The following is a 16,720-nucleotide window of genomic DNA, read 5'->3' on the forward strand; positions in this document are numbered from 1 at the left end:
TTTAAATTTAGATAGGTATAAATGTTTTGAAGTTCGATACAGTGGATTTTTTTAAAAGTTCCATTATTCGTCAAAGGAATTGAGCCGTTGCCACAAACTCAAATCACCANCCCCTCCTCGGAATTACCCCCCTTCTAGATAAAACAAGATTTTCGACTTTAAATAAAGTTATTTCCAGAAATTTGTCTACAAAAATTAATATATGGCAAAATGCTAATATTGAATTGAATTGTATTGAGAATTAACAATAGAATATGTAAAATGAATTTTTCTTACTTACCCCTTCATACAAAAGTACAACATAACAATTTCACTATATTATGAGAAATGGAAAAAATTCTAAAATCTTTTTTTATTTGATGCAAAGATTTTTTTTTCACAATTCGGCCTGTTTACAAACATTCATGAATAAAGATGCTTTTATACACAGGCAAATAAAGATTATGGCAGCTTTAAAAAATGCATGATTTGATTTATGTCGGATCGACTAATCTGACTTTTAAGTTTTAGAGTATCTCATGAATATAAGACGTGTAATCGTTGCTGCAGTTTCAGTGACCTTGCATAACTGCATTAAATATAACAAGCAATAGAAACAGGCAGACACACACACACACATAATGTAGAGAAACTATGGGAGCGCATTGGCAATAAATTGCCGCTAAACTTTCCCGGAACCATAATAGTATTAAGGAAAGTTAAGAATAAAGAAGACGACTTTTAAGAATGAGTAAGATTACTTTAAATTATAAATTTAACGTTCGGGTAAAACTTTTTACAAGTTTACGCTTTAAATTATAAATTTAACGTTCGGGTAAAACTTTTTACAAGTTTACGACACATTAAAAATATTAGGAAAAAAAATAATTTTAGTAACTTCATGAATTTTATGTTTGATGATAAAAAAAATTATAAAACTTTGTTTTCAAAATGCCGAGTCTCGGTCGCCGACATTTGTACGTCTCTTCAAAAAATTTCAGTGGTCGACAATTGTCAGTCGTAAACATATGATTTGCTAGCTGTGCCGCGTTCCAGTCTTGGATTAACAAATTTCCAAAATATGGCCGCGACTGTTATGTAGCTTTTTTCAGTATTTGCTCAGTCTTATCTGTTTTATGAAATAAAATGAGCTTGGAACGTCAATGAAAATGGATAAATGAAGATTGAAGAATTGTTATTTAGACTCGGCCAGGCGTGGGAGGATTGGCAGGTTAGGAATCAATCACATTTTATGTTGTTATTTTTAAAGTTTTACTTGAATTTTGTTGTCAGTGGAAAATGGAGCATCTTATCGACGTGGCCGGAGAGCGGCTTTCTGCAGCAGCTCTTCAGGTTCGATGCAGCAGTGCCGGGGAGCAGTATAGAATCATGGTAGCTGCTATTGAGGAGCTAATGGAGAAGGTTCAGAAAAGCTTCCTTGAGTTAAGAGCTGTTCAAATGCTTCTTGAATCTTTAAACAATACTGCTGATGAAATGATGGTAAAGCTTGCCTGGGCTACCCCTTTCTTTAGGTAACATTTTTATCCTGAATGAGACTGTTCACAATTAATAGATCTAAAGTAATTGACACACCAAGAGAAAGTGATTGATGATTCTATGGAAACTGGCCTAGAGTAAACTGGATTAAAGGATATCAGACCTATTTTTCGTTTAGCTTTTATTCCCGCGCTTTTTACGAATTTAAACTGTTTCCTAAATAACCTTTAACATAATGAAATGTAAAGCGGGAAACCCCTTGGGTCAGAAAGCTTTAGGTCAGTTTCCTCTAGGTCGGATGATTTTATATATTTTCTAAAATCCTCCCCCCCCCCTTTTTCCACTTTTCATGATAATTTACCTTAAATTCATTAATTTTCTCTTGTACATCAGTTGTTATTCCCAATATAGAGAATTACATCCTTAAAAAAAACATACCTGCAACCTCTTGGGGAAAGAAATTATGGGTACTAGTAAACGTTCTTTGGCCCCCCTTCCTATCAATTATGTACATGACCACTAATTTTCAGCAAAATTATTATTATTATTTATTTTTCATTATCTTAGTGTAAGGGTTTGTTAAGACAATTTATGGGCCGCGAGCGTTGCGGCTAGGATCGTCTCCATAATTTGGGATCGATATATAGCTTGTTGTAAAGCTTGGCTAGCGTCCCTGTGTGGTATTTAGAGCACCGGATCGTCCCCATCATTTATGATCAATTAGATAGCTTATAGAAAGCTAAGCTTGTGTCCCTTTGTGGCATTTAGAGCCTGGAATTCAGTCCTGGTTGAGTTTGATAGCGGACGATTTGAACCTGGATAGATACGTTCTAGAACTTGTTATGGAGTAGGTGTTTACTACAAACTGAGTATGTTTTCAGTACAAGTTGAAATTTATTTATTTCCAGGAGTTTGCCCCGCGACAAAATAGCCCTGGTGTCAATCTCCCTTATCATCGGCTTCATGACGGGTCGATCCTTCTCCAGTTCCGTTCCTAGACTTAAACCTACATATATGATCTCTACTGTGTGCGGGAGCTATTCAGGGGTTCCAGGGAACACACAGTGGCGGTAAACCCCCCCCCCCCCCCTGTCCTAGACTTAAACCTACATATATGATCATTAATCTCTACTGTGTGCGGGAGCTATTCAGGGGTTCCAGGGATAGCACAGTGCAGGTAAACTCCCCCTCCTCGGAATTACCCCCCTGGGGAGAATGATTTTTTGATGATTTGGGGATTTGGGGGGAAAAATTAAAAGAACCTGTAACAAGTAAGACATTTTATAATATCTCTGTTACTATTAATAGCAGCCGGTTCTATTTTTGAATGTAGACTCATATAATTGCCTAGGAGCTGGATATGAAGTCCGATTGTCGAAATTTCTTTCCGAAAACTTGAAACCTCTGAAAAGTGACCTCCGTCGGATCTGATTTTTTATGTCCAATAGTCCAATTTTTTCTGATCACAAATATAGGAGCCAAAGAAAAGAGAACATATTACTTAAATTATTATCAAACACATTGATGAAAAAAAAAAATAATATTTTTTTTAAATATTTTTTTTTGGGGGGGGGGTGTCTGCGGGGTGTTAACTTTTTTTTTACAAATCACACTTATTTTTCCCTAATTTAGATGGTGGCCGGTTCTAATTTAAAAATTATTGTTATATTAATGCCTAGGTGCAGGATATGAAGTCAGTTTGTCTATATCTTTTTCGGAGTCTTGAAACCTCTGAAAAGTGACCTACGTAGGCTTCGATTTTTTGAATTCGGCCTGGTTGGACATAAATAGCTAAACTTTTTTTATATACTTCCAATGACCCGCAGAATACACAAAAAAATCCTCAATTTTTTAAAGTCAAAATAGGGTGTCAAACATTGCGTTTTTTTGGATTTTTGTTTAAATGCAAAAAGTGACAAGTTCTGATGAACAATGTCGGAAGTAAAAGTAAAGAGAAAATATTATTTAAATTATTATATCTAACACTTTGATGAAAAAAAAACTTCAAATCCTGCTCTTTATATAACATTAATTTTTTAATTAGAACCGGCAACCGTCTATTGAAAAATAGTGTGATTTGTCTCAAAAAAAAGTAAACACCGCGTAGCCCTTAAAAAAAAAAAATTTATCGATATGTCAGATAATTATTTAAATAATATTTTCTGTTTTCTTTTACTCCTATATTTTTTATCAGAACTTATCACTTTTGGCATTTAAAAAAAAAATTCAAAAAACGCAATTTTTGACACCATGTTTTACATAAAAAACTTAAGGAATTTGTTTCTTTGTTTTTAGTGTATTCTAGGGGTCAATGGGAGTATATATTAAAAAATTGGGCTATTTATGTCCAACGAGGCCAGAGATAAAAAATCAGACTCGACGGAGGTCACTTTTCAGAGGTTCCAAGTTTCCGGAAAGAGATTTCGACATGTTTACTTCTTTTGATACTTTCTTGGATAAAATCTTTTAATTTCCATTTAAAAATATTTTTACCTCAAATGTAAAAACTCAGCTACGTTAAAAAAAATCTGTCTGTGCAAACTTTTTTGAACCTAATTTATTTTAAGCAAATAAATTCATGTTCAAACCATTCGAATCTATTGATTATTCAAGAATGACATTTTAAACGACGTGTAGCGTAATTAAAAGCGGCCCTCTAGGCTGAAAATTGTCGATTTTTTTTGTGACATACTGATTTATTTTTAAAAACAAGGAAATTAACAGAATTTTACAATGTTGTATAGATTGAAGTTTAAAGGGTACCATCATGAATCGGACAATTACAAGTAGCGAGGGCCCCTCAAAATGGTGTCTATATTATGTTTGTTTTTCAGGATTGAGATTCCCCGAATTCAATCAAGCGACGAACTCCTTATCCGAGTAATGTCCGCCAGCCTTGACCGAACCGACTACCTCTCATTAACCGGCTGGGGCAGGGCGGAGAGGCGGAAAATGCACGGCGGATTCACCCTAGGCCGGGACTTTTGCGGCGTAGTGGTGGAGACGGGGGAGAAGGTGCCACACCTCCAACCTGGAGATCGGGTGTGGGGAGCTGTTCCATACAATCTTCCCGGGACCATGTCGGAGATGGTGGTGCTCCCGGGGAGGTTTGTGGAGAAGATGCCCAACAACCTGGACTGGGACGGAGCCGCCACCGTTCCCTACTCCGCCCTCATGGTTTGGTCCGCCATGGTGTGGAAAGGCGGATTAAAGCCGGATAAATCTGAAGGTTTAAAAGTTCTAGTCCTTGATGGAGTCTCAGATACAGGTTGCCTGGCGACTCAGCTGGCCTGTCTCTGGGGTTGCATGGTTACTGTGCTGTGTACCAGTCGAACTGTTCCTCTCGCGCACGCGCTTGGCGCGCAGTATGTTGTTGCGGCGCGTGAGACAGGAGAAGAAACCCTTCATGATCTTGAAGAATCAGGACCGTTTAATCTAATCATTGTAGCCGGAGATTTAATCTCTGTAACCTCCTGTCTACCTCTTCTAGCGGAGCGAGGACGAATATGTTCAACCCTGCCTCCCAACCTGTCCTCCGATAATTGGGGGATTTTTCGGCGCATTTTTCTCCCGCTCTGGAGAACGTTCGTCCTTCCTCCGTCCTTACCTCGCTCCGGACAACTTGCTCAACCCTTGAAATATATCACGGCAGCTGTAGAGAGCGGGAAAATCCAACCCGTTCTAGATTCGGTCCTCTCGCCGGCAGATGTCAAGCAAGGTTTGACACGACTGGCGAACGAGGTCACAGTGGGCAAATCTGTTCTGGTCTTTGACAAAATTTAGTCAAAAATTTACTCAAATATCTTGTCGACGCGACGATAGGATCATGTCATCAAGAGAAAAGGTTGACAATATCGACAGGAATTAGTTAATTATTTGTTAAAGAAGCAACTTGAACTTAGTTAAAAGGTTTAATTTGTCGGTAGATAATATTGTATTAAGATACCTCAGTTTGACATTTTAAAATAGTTTATAATGTCGTCTGATATCAACGAATAGTTGCTATTTATGTCGTCAACAAATTATCAAATGTTGTAAACGTAAATAGCTATTTATATTGATCAGAAATCAAGTCAACGGTTAGTCGACAAATAAAATAGCTATTTATGTCGATAAGAAAAGGTTACATTTTCAAAAAGACTTCATTTATGATTTTAAAAACGAACATTTTTTTGGCATTTCTATTACTTCTACTGGGAAAATTATTTTTTTAATTACAAATACAGAGGCATTAATATGCTTAAACAGTGCAATTTAAGTGTCGATTTCTATTTATTTGTAAAATTTCTCGATTCTTTTTGATAAGTTTCCAAAACTTTAGATTTTTATTGTAACATAACATATGTAACATATGTAACGAATGCCTGTTAAACCTGAGTTAAAATGAAAAATGCAATACACAAGATTAAATGCCAGTCCAGTTCACAACTGTATCTGAGAAACAACCAGGAAGATATCTTGGTTCTTCTGTTTTAAAAACGTTTAATTTTGGCTGACCTCGCATTAAGATATTTTTTGAAAACTTCTATTTTTTCTTGCTTCTTAAAAATGTATACCCCTTCAACTTCTGATTCTCTTATTTCTGAAACACCGCTAACCTCTTTTTGTAAGTCACTCTTAGATTCATAGTATTACTCGTCTAACAAGACAGAGATGGTTTAACATTAATTGTAATTGTTAGTTAAGGGAGTGTTAGCGAAAAATGAAAGGGGGTATAGGCTGATATTTAATTGAATTCGTTTTCGATCACTACTAACTTTACTTTTAATAGCGTATATAAGGGGAAAATGGTCGCGAACACTCGTTTTAATACAGTGATCGTCGTATTTATCAATACAATAAAGACTACTTTCGAATAAAATTTATATTTCTACTAAGCTTTCAAACCGAATTAATTCATAACATGGAAATAAATTTTAGCTTATAAAAAAAGCTTTCTGTGTCTACTTGTGCACTTATAATTTAAGAAAATTTTATATAAATCAAAGGTAAAATAAAAAAGTCGTCTTCGTTGTATTGATATAACCGCCGACCACTGTATGATAATGACACGTGTATTTTTGCTAATTACAGATTGATAGATAGGACAAACCATTGAATATATCATGAACCCGCAATATCTTTGTTTACATGAAAAGTGTACTGTAGTTTCCGGGCGGAATGTAAACAAATCCAGTGCTGTTCTAAGTGCCCCAGTTTTGTATATATTCTTCAAAGAACCTGCAGTACAGTTCAACAAAAAAACGAGATAAAAAATGTTTACGTAACCTCTGAGCTTTCTGCCTTATATAAACTCTTATTGGCGGAAGGGATTGTAAACGCAATTTTAAGTAAATAGATGTTTGTTTGGTCAAGAATTTACGAGATATCAATCATTTTCATTCTGAAAATTTATTATTTTTAATTTTGGTTTCTCTATGAACCGGCTCGCGGATTTCTCCTAGGTTGTTATGATTAAACACTTAAAAGTATAAAAAACGAAGATATCTTCATTATTGATCAGATATAATTAAATTTAATGGTTAAAGGTAGGATCTATCAATTTATGAAATCTATGGCGAATACATATGAAGTCCTATCCTTGTTATCTGTAAATATTAAAAAGTTAAATTTTGTGAACGTTTTATAGTTCTTGCACCGACGATAAGGGGGGGGGGGGGCAAAATGTTGCTAAACAACAGTATTGAGTGAATTTTGCCTAAACAGCACCCCTTTCATCTAAAAAAAACTTTCTTTTCTGACTTATCCTAGAATTGATTGAGAAAATGGTTTATTAAACATTGTTATAAATTTACAATAATACGTTGACTCAATATCTCATTGTACATGTACATTGTACACCATGTATAAATAAATGTGTATTGTACAAATCCGGTTATTTTTACAATATTGTACGAAATCGTTGTACAAGTGGAGCTTAAAAACATGTACATGTAAAAATTAACTAGTTAAAATAAATTATAATTTAAAACTTAAAATTTATTAATGATTTTTATTAAATTATAGAGATTTTGGATCATGGGATATTAAAATTGTAACCAGAAAATGATTTTAAAAATAAATTAATGGGACTACATGCGTAATTTCGAGTGACCCTACTTAAAAAGTTAGCAATTCCCGATTTACAACGGTACTAATAAAACCTTCACTGTTCCCAACTGTGTGAAAGCTAATGTCGTTTTTTCTGACTTGAAAAGTGATTAATACTGATAAAATATACAGTCTTTCTTAAAAGCTAGAAATGCGCAAATCAATTTTTTAAAAACATTTCAAAACTTGATCAAGACAAAGCTTTTAAGGGTACCGTTGAAAATCGGGCATTGCCTTCTTTGCATGGAGGGTCACTTGAAATTACGCTTACAGTCCATTTAAAGATGAAAAACAGAGACTACACTTATTCCACTGTTTTCTGATTACCACTGTATGGGAAGTTTTGAATATTAATAAAACTTAATTTTCATTGTAGTGATATATTGTGGGACCTTGCTATACACGGGTAGGTGTAAATATTAATAAAACTTAATTTCCTTTAAATTTGTTAATTGCTGATAAAAAGACATTCGGACTGATGAAACTAATAAAAGAAATTAGATTTATTTTTTTAATGTTAACAATTAAAAAATAATTTGTTTTCATCAACGAGGTTACAACGCTTCCAAAACATTTGATATATTTTGGCGAGTAAAAACTTGACTTATAAATTCTTCAGCTTTCGCGGAGTAAAGTTGAGAATTTTTGGTAAATGATCTAACTGGTAGATACAGTTCTAACCATTAAACTGTGGAAAAGAAACACGACTGTTAAACTCAAATTATGATTAATAAAGCCCAGTGTATATTAATTGTGTGCAGTGTACACAACCCAAGCTATATTGGTAAAGACTAATTACTTTGTAATAGCATCAAAAACCATTAGACTGTCTAAATTTCTTCTTTTTGAATCTACAGTTTTATTGGTCCCTGTTATAAAACCTTGAAAATATGCAGTAAGAACCAGAAAACTGGGAATAGGAAGACGACATTATAGCAATATATTTGTGTATGTATTAGATGTTGTTACGAAGCAAATAGTTTTACTAATCACTTGCTAAGTTAAATAGGATTATTAATAATTACAATTACTGTTTCTCACTCTCATGTTTATTGGACTGCTTAAAGTCATAACTTGAGTCAAAATATAGTCTGCCTATTCCAGAGTTTTTTGGTTATCACCGTAACAATACTAAAGTGTATTAATAACGTATGTCTAAAAGTCGTCTTCATATTCCAGAGTTTTCTGGTTATCACTGTAGTCAAGGTCAGGGGGATTTTTCGTGAAAACTAGAATGTGATTAAAGTTGGAATCGATCAAATCTGTATTTATTCCTATCTGATGTTTCTGTTACAAAAAATTGCCGCGCAAATTGTTAAATGTATTAAAGAAACTTTTAAACAGTTTCTGAAAAATCCAGAGCTTGTGTGTAAAATTGTTGAAAAAGCAGTTTGAAGTTTAAGTTTAGTCCTACATTTTTTCGTACTAAATATCCGGAGTTCATGGAAAACGGGTTTTATTGATATTTTTACAGATTGATCGAATAGAAATTTATTTAGCACCGAGTTATAAATAACTTCATTTTTTATCCTACACTGCATTTAATTTTTACGGACACTTTAAAATCCCATTTTCATCCTAAGTGCCAGTTGTTCCAATAATGTTCCAATAGTGTTCCATGTTTTGAGTTTGTTCCTATTTTGTAGGAATAATGGTACAGATTAGTATTTCTAACTCTATGCACTCAATCCTAAAAAAAACACAATAAAAAATGGCTAAAGTTTTCTATTTCTAAATTAAATAACATTTTGCCCTTGCGATGCTACAATAGTAAACAAAAAAGATGTAAGTTGGATTTAATAAAAACTTTTATTTCTACCTTGCTGTAAAAGTATTGATTGGTTGAACCTCTGTGAAAGTATTGGGAGTTTGATCTTGATTTTCCATAATAGTTTTGTGAGCTTGATCTTCTGAAAGAATTTTGGGATCATGATCTTCTTTAAGAGTATTGGGAGCTTTTAGTTCTTTTAGAGTTGCATTAGCTTGATTTTCTGAAGGGGACTCAAGCGTTTGATCTTCTGTAGGAGCATCATAAGTTTGATCTGCTGTAAGTGTATCATGAGTTTGATCTTCTATAAGAGCATCACCAGCTTGATATTCTGAAATAGCATCACCAGTTTGATCTTCAATAGGAGTATCTTGAGTTTGATTTTCTGAAGGAGCGTCATGCGCTTTTATAGGAGTAGCATGAGTTTGATCTTGTAATGGAAAGTTATAAGTTTGATCTACAATAGGAGTAACATGATTTTGATCTTCAATAGGAGATTCATGAGTTTGATCTTCTGTAGGAGTGTTATGAGCTTGATCTTCGGGTGGAGACTCATGAGCTTGATCATGAGATTGATCTTCTATAAGAGTATCAAGATGTTGATCATTGTTGGGAGTTTTAAATGATTCATCTTTTGTGAAAGTTTCAGGAGACTCATCTTTTTCTGGAGTTTCGGGAGATTTATCCATAGCTGGGGTTTTGGGGGATTCATCTTCAGCTGGAGTATTAGGAGATTTATCTTTCGCAAGAGTGTTTGGAGCACCATCTTTTGTAGGAGTATCAGGAGATTCATCTTTTGCAATAGTATCAGAAGTATCATCTTTTTCTGGAGTATTCTGAGAATTATCATCATTAAGAGTTTCAGGAGATTCATCTTTTACATGAGTATCAGTATCTTCATCTTCAGGATTTATTACCTTAGTATAGAGAGTATCATCTTTCGTAAGAGTATCAGGAGATTCATCCGTTGCAAGAGCATCCGGAGTTTCATTTTCTGTTAGAGTATCAGAAGATTCATCTTTTACAAGACTTTCCGGAGTATCATCTCCTGTAAGAATATCCGGAGTATCATCTTTTACTGGAATATCTGAAGCATTATCTTTGGTAAGAGTATCAGGAGATTCATCTTTTACATGAGTATCAGGATTTTCATCTTCTGTAAGAGTATCAGGAGATTCATCTTTTACAAGAGTATCCGGAGTATCATCATCTGTAAGAGCATCAAAAAAAAATTCTTTTTCTGGAGTATTCTGATCATTATCTTCATTAAGAGTTTCAGGAGATTCATCTTTTGCATGAGTATCAGTATCTTCATCTTCAGGAGATATTACCTTAGTATACAGAGTATCATCTTTCGTAAGAGTATCAGGAGATTCATCTGTTGCAAGAGTATCTGGAGTTTCATTTACTGTTAGAGTATCAAAAGATTCATCTTTTACAAGACTTTCCGGAGTATCATCTCCTGTAAGAATATCCTGAGTATCATCTTTTACTGGAATATCTGGAGTATTATCTTTGGTAAGAGTATCAGGAGTTTCATCTTCTGTAAGAGTATCATGAGATTCATCTTTTACAAGAGTATCCAGTGTATCATCATCTGTAAGAGCATCAAAAAATTCTTCTTTTTCTGGAGTATTCTGATCATTATCTTCATTAAGAGTTTCAGGAGATTCATCTTTTGCATGAATATTAGTAGCTTCATCTTCAGGATTTATTACCTGAGTATACAGGGAATTATCTTCTGTAATAGTATCAGGAGATTTATCCATTGCAAGAGTATCCAGAGTTTCATTTTCTGTTAGAGTATCAGAAGATTCATCTTTTGCAAGACTATCTGGGGTATCATCTCCTGAAAGAATATCTGGAGTATCATCTTTTACTGGAATATCTGGAGTATTATCTTTGGTGAGAGAATCAGGAGATTCATCTTTTACATGAGTATCAGGAGTTTCATCTTCTGTAAGAGTATCAGGAGATTCATCTTTTACAAGAGTATCAGGAGTATCATCTTCTGTAAGAGCATCATAAAATTCTTCTGTAAGAGTATATGGAGCTTGATCTTCTTCAAGAATATCAGGGTTTTTATGTTCTGTTCGGCTATTGGTAACTTGATCTTGAGATCGATCTTTTATCATATTGTTTTGAGATTGATCTTCTGTTAAAGTATTTTGAGTTTGATCTTTTACAAGAATGTTGAAAATTTGATCATCGATTAGAGCTTGATCATTTGCTTGATCTTCTTCCAAGGCAGTTGAAGATTGATCTTTAAGACCGAGAATACTTGGATCTTGATTTTCTACTAAAGTAATTGGAGTTTGGTTTTCTATAAAAATGTTTGTAATTTGATCTTTTGTGTCTGGGGGAAGGATAAAGGCATCTTGGTCCTCCTCTATCCTAATCTTGGGATCAACTATCGTATTCTTGGGATCATCTGTCCAATTTTTGGGATCTTCTGTCATATTCTTGGGATCTTCTGTCATATTCTTGGGATCATCTGTCATATTCTTGGGATCATCTGTCCAATTTTTGGGATCATCCTCCTGATTTGATTCCTTGACTTCTGTGCAAAATTTCTTCTTTAGGCTTAAAAAAGGTATGCTTTTATTTAAAAATATGGAATAAAATTTATATAAAAATCTGTATTATAACAACAACAGAATATATCATAAAAACGGCTGGACAATTTATGCCGACTTTGATACTGGGTGTTCCATTAAACATTACAATTGAGAGACAACCTTGAAGATCTTTGTTATCTTTAATTGGAATAGTTTTGCCACAGGTTTTTGTTTCAAACTTCTTGGAAATATGATGAAAGGGATTTATCTTTGCAACCTGATGGTGAGATGATATAGGGATTAGAAAATCAGAGTTTGTGGCAAAGACTCAACTCCTTTGTTCAGATTTCATTTGAACTATTTTTTTTGTTAATTTAAACTATTGTTATGTTTATTTGAAACATTTCTGTGTAATGCGGTTATCTAATTAATTGTCATGAACTATCTTTATGGGAATTATAAAAAAAAATTTAAACTGAATTGGGATAGAAAAATAGTTCAAATGAGCAAGAAATGTGTTGATTGAAACTACAGGATATGACGTCATGTCAGTAGTTCAAATGAACAATAGTTCAAACGAACAATATATGTTCAAACGTACCATAGTTCAAACGGCAGTAGTTCAAATGAGAATCCACCTATTTATTTGGCAACCTAATTTAATAAATATTTTTTCCCCATTGTGGTCTGCTGTTTTTTCCTTTGAAAAATTAATTTGGTTGAGATTTGAATTGAACAAATGACACCAAAATTGGATCTTTTTTATAATTGTTTTAAGATTAAGAATCAAGCAAGTAAAATTAGGTTGAAAAATCAATGCCGCAAATTATCTCTTAAATTCAAAATGGCCGCCAGATTGTCGCTCAGTTTTACCTGAAACAATTTTCTGTTTGTTTTACAACGACGCCATCTTGGATTTTGGGAAAAGATGATTTTGGAAGAAGTTTAGGTATTTCTTCAACATGCTTTAGTTGTAAGAGGATCTGAAAAAGTTATTTTTTATTTTTTCTCTTCTTTACACTTAATAATAACTTAATAGATTTAGCATTATAAAAAGTATTGATAAAAGTACAAAAAAGTATTTTACTTCAAAAAAAAAGTACATAAAAAAATTAGAATTTAGAAATTTCAGCAAAATTGAAGATTTTCCATCAACATATGATCCAGACGCTATGAAAGTAATTGGAATTTTTTTTTTCTATTTTTGCCGCGTGAGCGCTTGCAAACTTTGGATCACTGTGTAAACGCTATTTTTTTAAAATCCCGATTAAATTAAATAAGACTCAGGTCTAAGCTGTAATCGAGACTAATTTAAGATTCAAGTTTCAACTAATTAAACCGGTTTAATATTGAATTTGACTGTCGTCAACTGATTCATAAGTTAGGAGTCTAAGATTAAGCCGTAAACCTGGGTCTAAGGAATTAAGACACGAGCTGAAGATTTTGAATCGCGGGCTCTGAACTCTCCCTCTTTTTATGATGAAAATGTCACCTCTTGCGGATCTTGAATCCTAAGGTTAGTCTTGTTCTCATCTAGGAGGGATATAGGGGACCATAGTCCTACCAGGAGCAGAAGGATAGGGAGAACCTAAACAAGTGGCTGTTAATAGTATTAAAGGGACTGTACAGAAAATATCACAGATTTTAAAGGGACTGTCTTCAAAATATGACATCTATGGCCGGGATAAAGAGGAGAAGTAGGATTTTGAGAACTTAAAAAGTTTTTCCACAAAATATCACAGGTTTTAAAGCGACCGGCATGAAAATATCGCATAGTAGGGATCTAGGAGACCATATTTCTAATAGGAGAAGGATAACGGGGAGAACCTTATAAAGGGATCGGCATCAAAATATCGCATAGTAGGGATCTAGGAGACCATATTTCTAATAGGAGAAGGATAACGGGGGAACCTTATAAAGGGATCGGCATCAAAATATCACATAGTAGGGATCTAGGAGACCATATTTCTAAAAGGAGAAGGATAACGGGGAGACCCCTATATAGAGACTTCGATCATTGGTAACAAAAAATTACAGGTTTTCAATCGACTGGTAATAACAATAGCACAAAAACTAAAAATATCACTTGTTTAAACACTTACTGATAAAACTGTAGGGGATTCCATGGTGGCCATTTTTCCTGTTAAATTTTACACAAGACAACTCTAGGGCACTCCTCTTTCTTTCTAGGAACAATTTTAATTCTTTATTTTCAACATTGTCTGCATTTTCTTCTCGTTCTCAAATACAATAAAATTAAAAATGCGCCGATTTTTCTGTTTTTATTGGTCAATTTTTTAAATATTTATTCTGATGAGCCAAAAAATATAGTGTTACTTAAAAGATATGAGACTGCACAAGAAGTGCACAGTTGTTATTACTTAAATTCAAGGTTCCTTCGAGATTTTTTTACAAACATTTACATGATTGGATTCAGTTTTCAGATTGTCATTCTCGAGTTTCATTTTTGTGTGTAATCCTATGATTATGACTTCAGGCCCACGTTAAAACTCTCCAGATCTGATTATCTGAAGCTTTGATTTGGTTCTCGGTCTTTGATTTATTTTTAGTAGGTTTGTTCAGTGATTTAGGTGGGAGAGCGACAAGCTTATAGGGACTGTAAGCGTAATTTCAAGCGATCCTACATGAAAAGATGGCAAGCCCGATTCATAACGGTACCCTTGATTATCAATAATGTAGAAGATATTTAGTTTTTTATGTTTAAGAGCACTTAACTCTGATAATTCCTTTATTTTTTTTCTGAAACAGAAATGCGTAAGCAAGAAAGCACAATTAAAAATAATCAGTTTTCAAAATTATAAACATTGATGTCTAAGTCATACTTCATTCAATTAGACAAAGCTTTTAAGGGTACCGTTGTGCATCGGGCATTGCCACAACTGCATTGAGGGTTACACATACAGTCCCTTTAATGCTGAGAGGAAACCAGCAATTTAAAGGGACTGTAAAGGAAAAATAAAAGGGGGTCTAGAAAAAACCCTGAGAATCTCAAGCGTTGAACGATACATGTAAGACATCTATCTGACGTTACTGTCTCGAGAAATTGATAAAAAAAAAACTGTGTCAAAATTATATCAAAATGTACATATATCAGATTTTCAGATTTTGTATAAGAGTTGTAGCATAAAACAGATCATATTCAACAAATACTCAACCAACCTGATATCCAACAGGAGGCTGAGAATCTCAGATTTACTCCTGATATAATTTTTTAGATTTTATTTTGCATGCTTAACAGATATAATTGATAATATTATTGCGTATAGTCTATAAAGCCCGTATTAAGTCACCAGAACCTCCGCCATTGGCAGTGCAGTATCGTTGTCACGTGACAATGTTTTGGTAATATTTTGACACAGTTTTATATCAATTTCTCGAGACAGGAACATCAGATATATATCTTACATGTATTGTTCAACTTCTGAGATTCTCAGGTTTTATCCTATACCTCCTTTCATTTTTTCCTTTACAGTCCCTTTAAGAATAAAAGTTAATGAGAATAAAGTCCAGTCTGTGAACTTGTAAGGTCTCATTCTTTTCGGGTAACCCTGTACGTCAATTTAGAAAAATCGGTATACTCACTAAACTGTCAGCATCAAGGATCACAAGAAACAACTATTCCTGCTTCTCTGGGTATAGAATACGACAGGGAGATTAATCAGTCCTGAACCGTAACCGGAGAAGTTGTAGGAAACCTCACTGAGTTCTCATGTCAGAAAATGACAAACATTTTTATTTTGCTTCTTTCTTATTCACCTTTAGTCTTGATTTTTTACCAATTTGTGAATAAGAGGGGTTGAGGGGCAGGCCCGGGGTGGGGGGGGCGGTACCCCCCCCCCCACTACGGGCCTGAAATTTGAAAGATGACAATTCGGTATAAAGGAAATGAACCTTTCCTCCAAAATTTTTAACTGATGATGTAAATCTTAGATATTTCAAACTTAGATTATTTTATATGACAGAATTCATCATTGGGTAGCAAAGACTAAATTCCTAAAAAGAAGAATTTTTTAAAAATTATTTTATAAACCGACAGCTAAAAATGTAAAAAATTATTTAAAACAGCAGGTATGTATATAAATATATATAAAGTTGTAATCTCTGTTTGTCTGTCTGATCACAACTCAGGAACCCCTGGACCGATTTGTCTCAAATTTTGATTGGGGAATTCGGGAGACCCATGGGAATGTTCTTAGCTTTGTTTGAGATTCTAAGTTGAGTGCATCGACTTTAACAGCGAATATTTAGTTTCCCGGTAAAATCGTTCAAGCGCGGGTAAACGGCGGGAGTAATTTTTAGTAACCTTGGCAGGGCTGGGTTCCCAGCTATATAATATATACATATATATATATATATATATAATGCTCTGTTTCCCTAGAATTGTAAATTAAGGTGTACAGTGTAAATACATTAGCCAGAGAATGGTACTAAATGGTTTAGTTGTGTCAACCGTTCTTACAAACACACACTCTCTCAAACAAACTCTCACTCATTTATTCCATTAATCACTTTCTTCATAGCCATTCACTTACTCTATTACTCACTTCCTTCCAAACTCACTCAATTACTCAATTACTCCCTTTATTCCTCACTTATTACTTACTTAGTCACTTTTCGACTGACTCCCTCACTCACCTACTAACTAACTTCCTCAATTCCTTAATTACTCACTTCCTCACTTCCTTACTTACTTCCTCACTTACTTCCCTACTTACTTCCTCACTTAATTACTTACTTCCTTCCTCCCAGCCTTCCATTCTTCCTTTTTTCCTTCCTTCCTCCCTCCCTTCCTTCCTTCCTTCCTTCT

General features: G+C 34.2%; 2 protein-coding genes across 4 annotated transcripts; one reads left to right on the forward strand and one right to left on the reverse strand.

Annotated features, from left to right (window-relative positions):
* Window positions 1–1,002: 1,002 nt before the first annotated feature.
* LOC111709888 (reticulon-4-interacting protein 1 homolog, mitochondrial) lies at window positions 1,003–7,454 on the forward strand. 3 transcript variants are annotated; one of them, XR_002766960.1, is made up of 6 exons: window positions 1,003–1,210; window positions 1,273–1,511; window positions 2,385–2,523; window positions 2,631–2,653; window positions 4,311–5,598; window positions 5,798–7,454. XR_002766960.1 is itself a non-coding variant. In XM_023483821.1 (5 exons), the coding sequence occupies exons 1-5, from the start codon at window positions 1,157–1,159 to the stop codon at window positions 5,257–5,259; spliced, it is 1,404 nt and encodes a 467-aa protein (XP_023339589.1). In that variant the 5' UTR covers window positions 1,003–1,156; the 3' UTR covers window positions 5,260–7,454. The 3 variants fall into 3 exon arrangements, 1 of the variants encoding a protein (XP_023339589.1); XR_002766961.1 differs by having other exon boundaries at window positions 6,088–7,454; XM_023483821.1 differs by having other exon boundaries at window positions 4,311–7,454.
* A 618-nt stretch (window positions 7,455–8,072) lies between these two features.
* LOC111709883 (sialidase) lies at window positions 8,073–15,596 on the reverse strand. The gene is made up of 6 exons (XM_023483813.1): window positions 15,496–15,596; window positions 13,995–14,078; window positions 13,385–13,480; window positions 12,766–12,875; window positions 9,386–11,917; window positions 8,073–9,256 (listed from the first exon to the last, which is right to left on the reverse strand). Exons 2-6 carry the CDS (start codon window positions 14,025–14,027, stop codon window positions 9,202–9,204), a joined length of 2,826 nt encoding a protein of 941 aa, XP_023339581.1. The 5' UTR covers window positions 14,028–14,078; window positions 15,496–15,596; the 3' UTR covers window positions 8,073–9,201.
* Between the last annotated feature and the right edge of the window lie 1,124 nt (window positions 15,597–16,720).

The sequence above is a fragment of the Eurytemora carolleeae genome, unplaced genomic scaffold (genome assembly GCF_000591075.1).
Source record: "Eurytemora carolleeae unplaced genomic scaffold, Eaff_2.0 scaffold334, whole genome shotgun sequence".
Taxonomy (NCBI): domain Eukaryota; kingdom Metazoa; phylum Arthropoda; class Copepoda; order Calanoida; family Temoridae; genus Eurytemora; species Eurytemora carolleeae.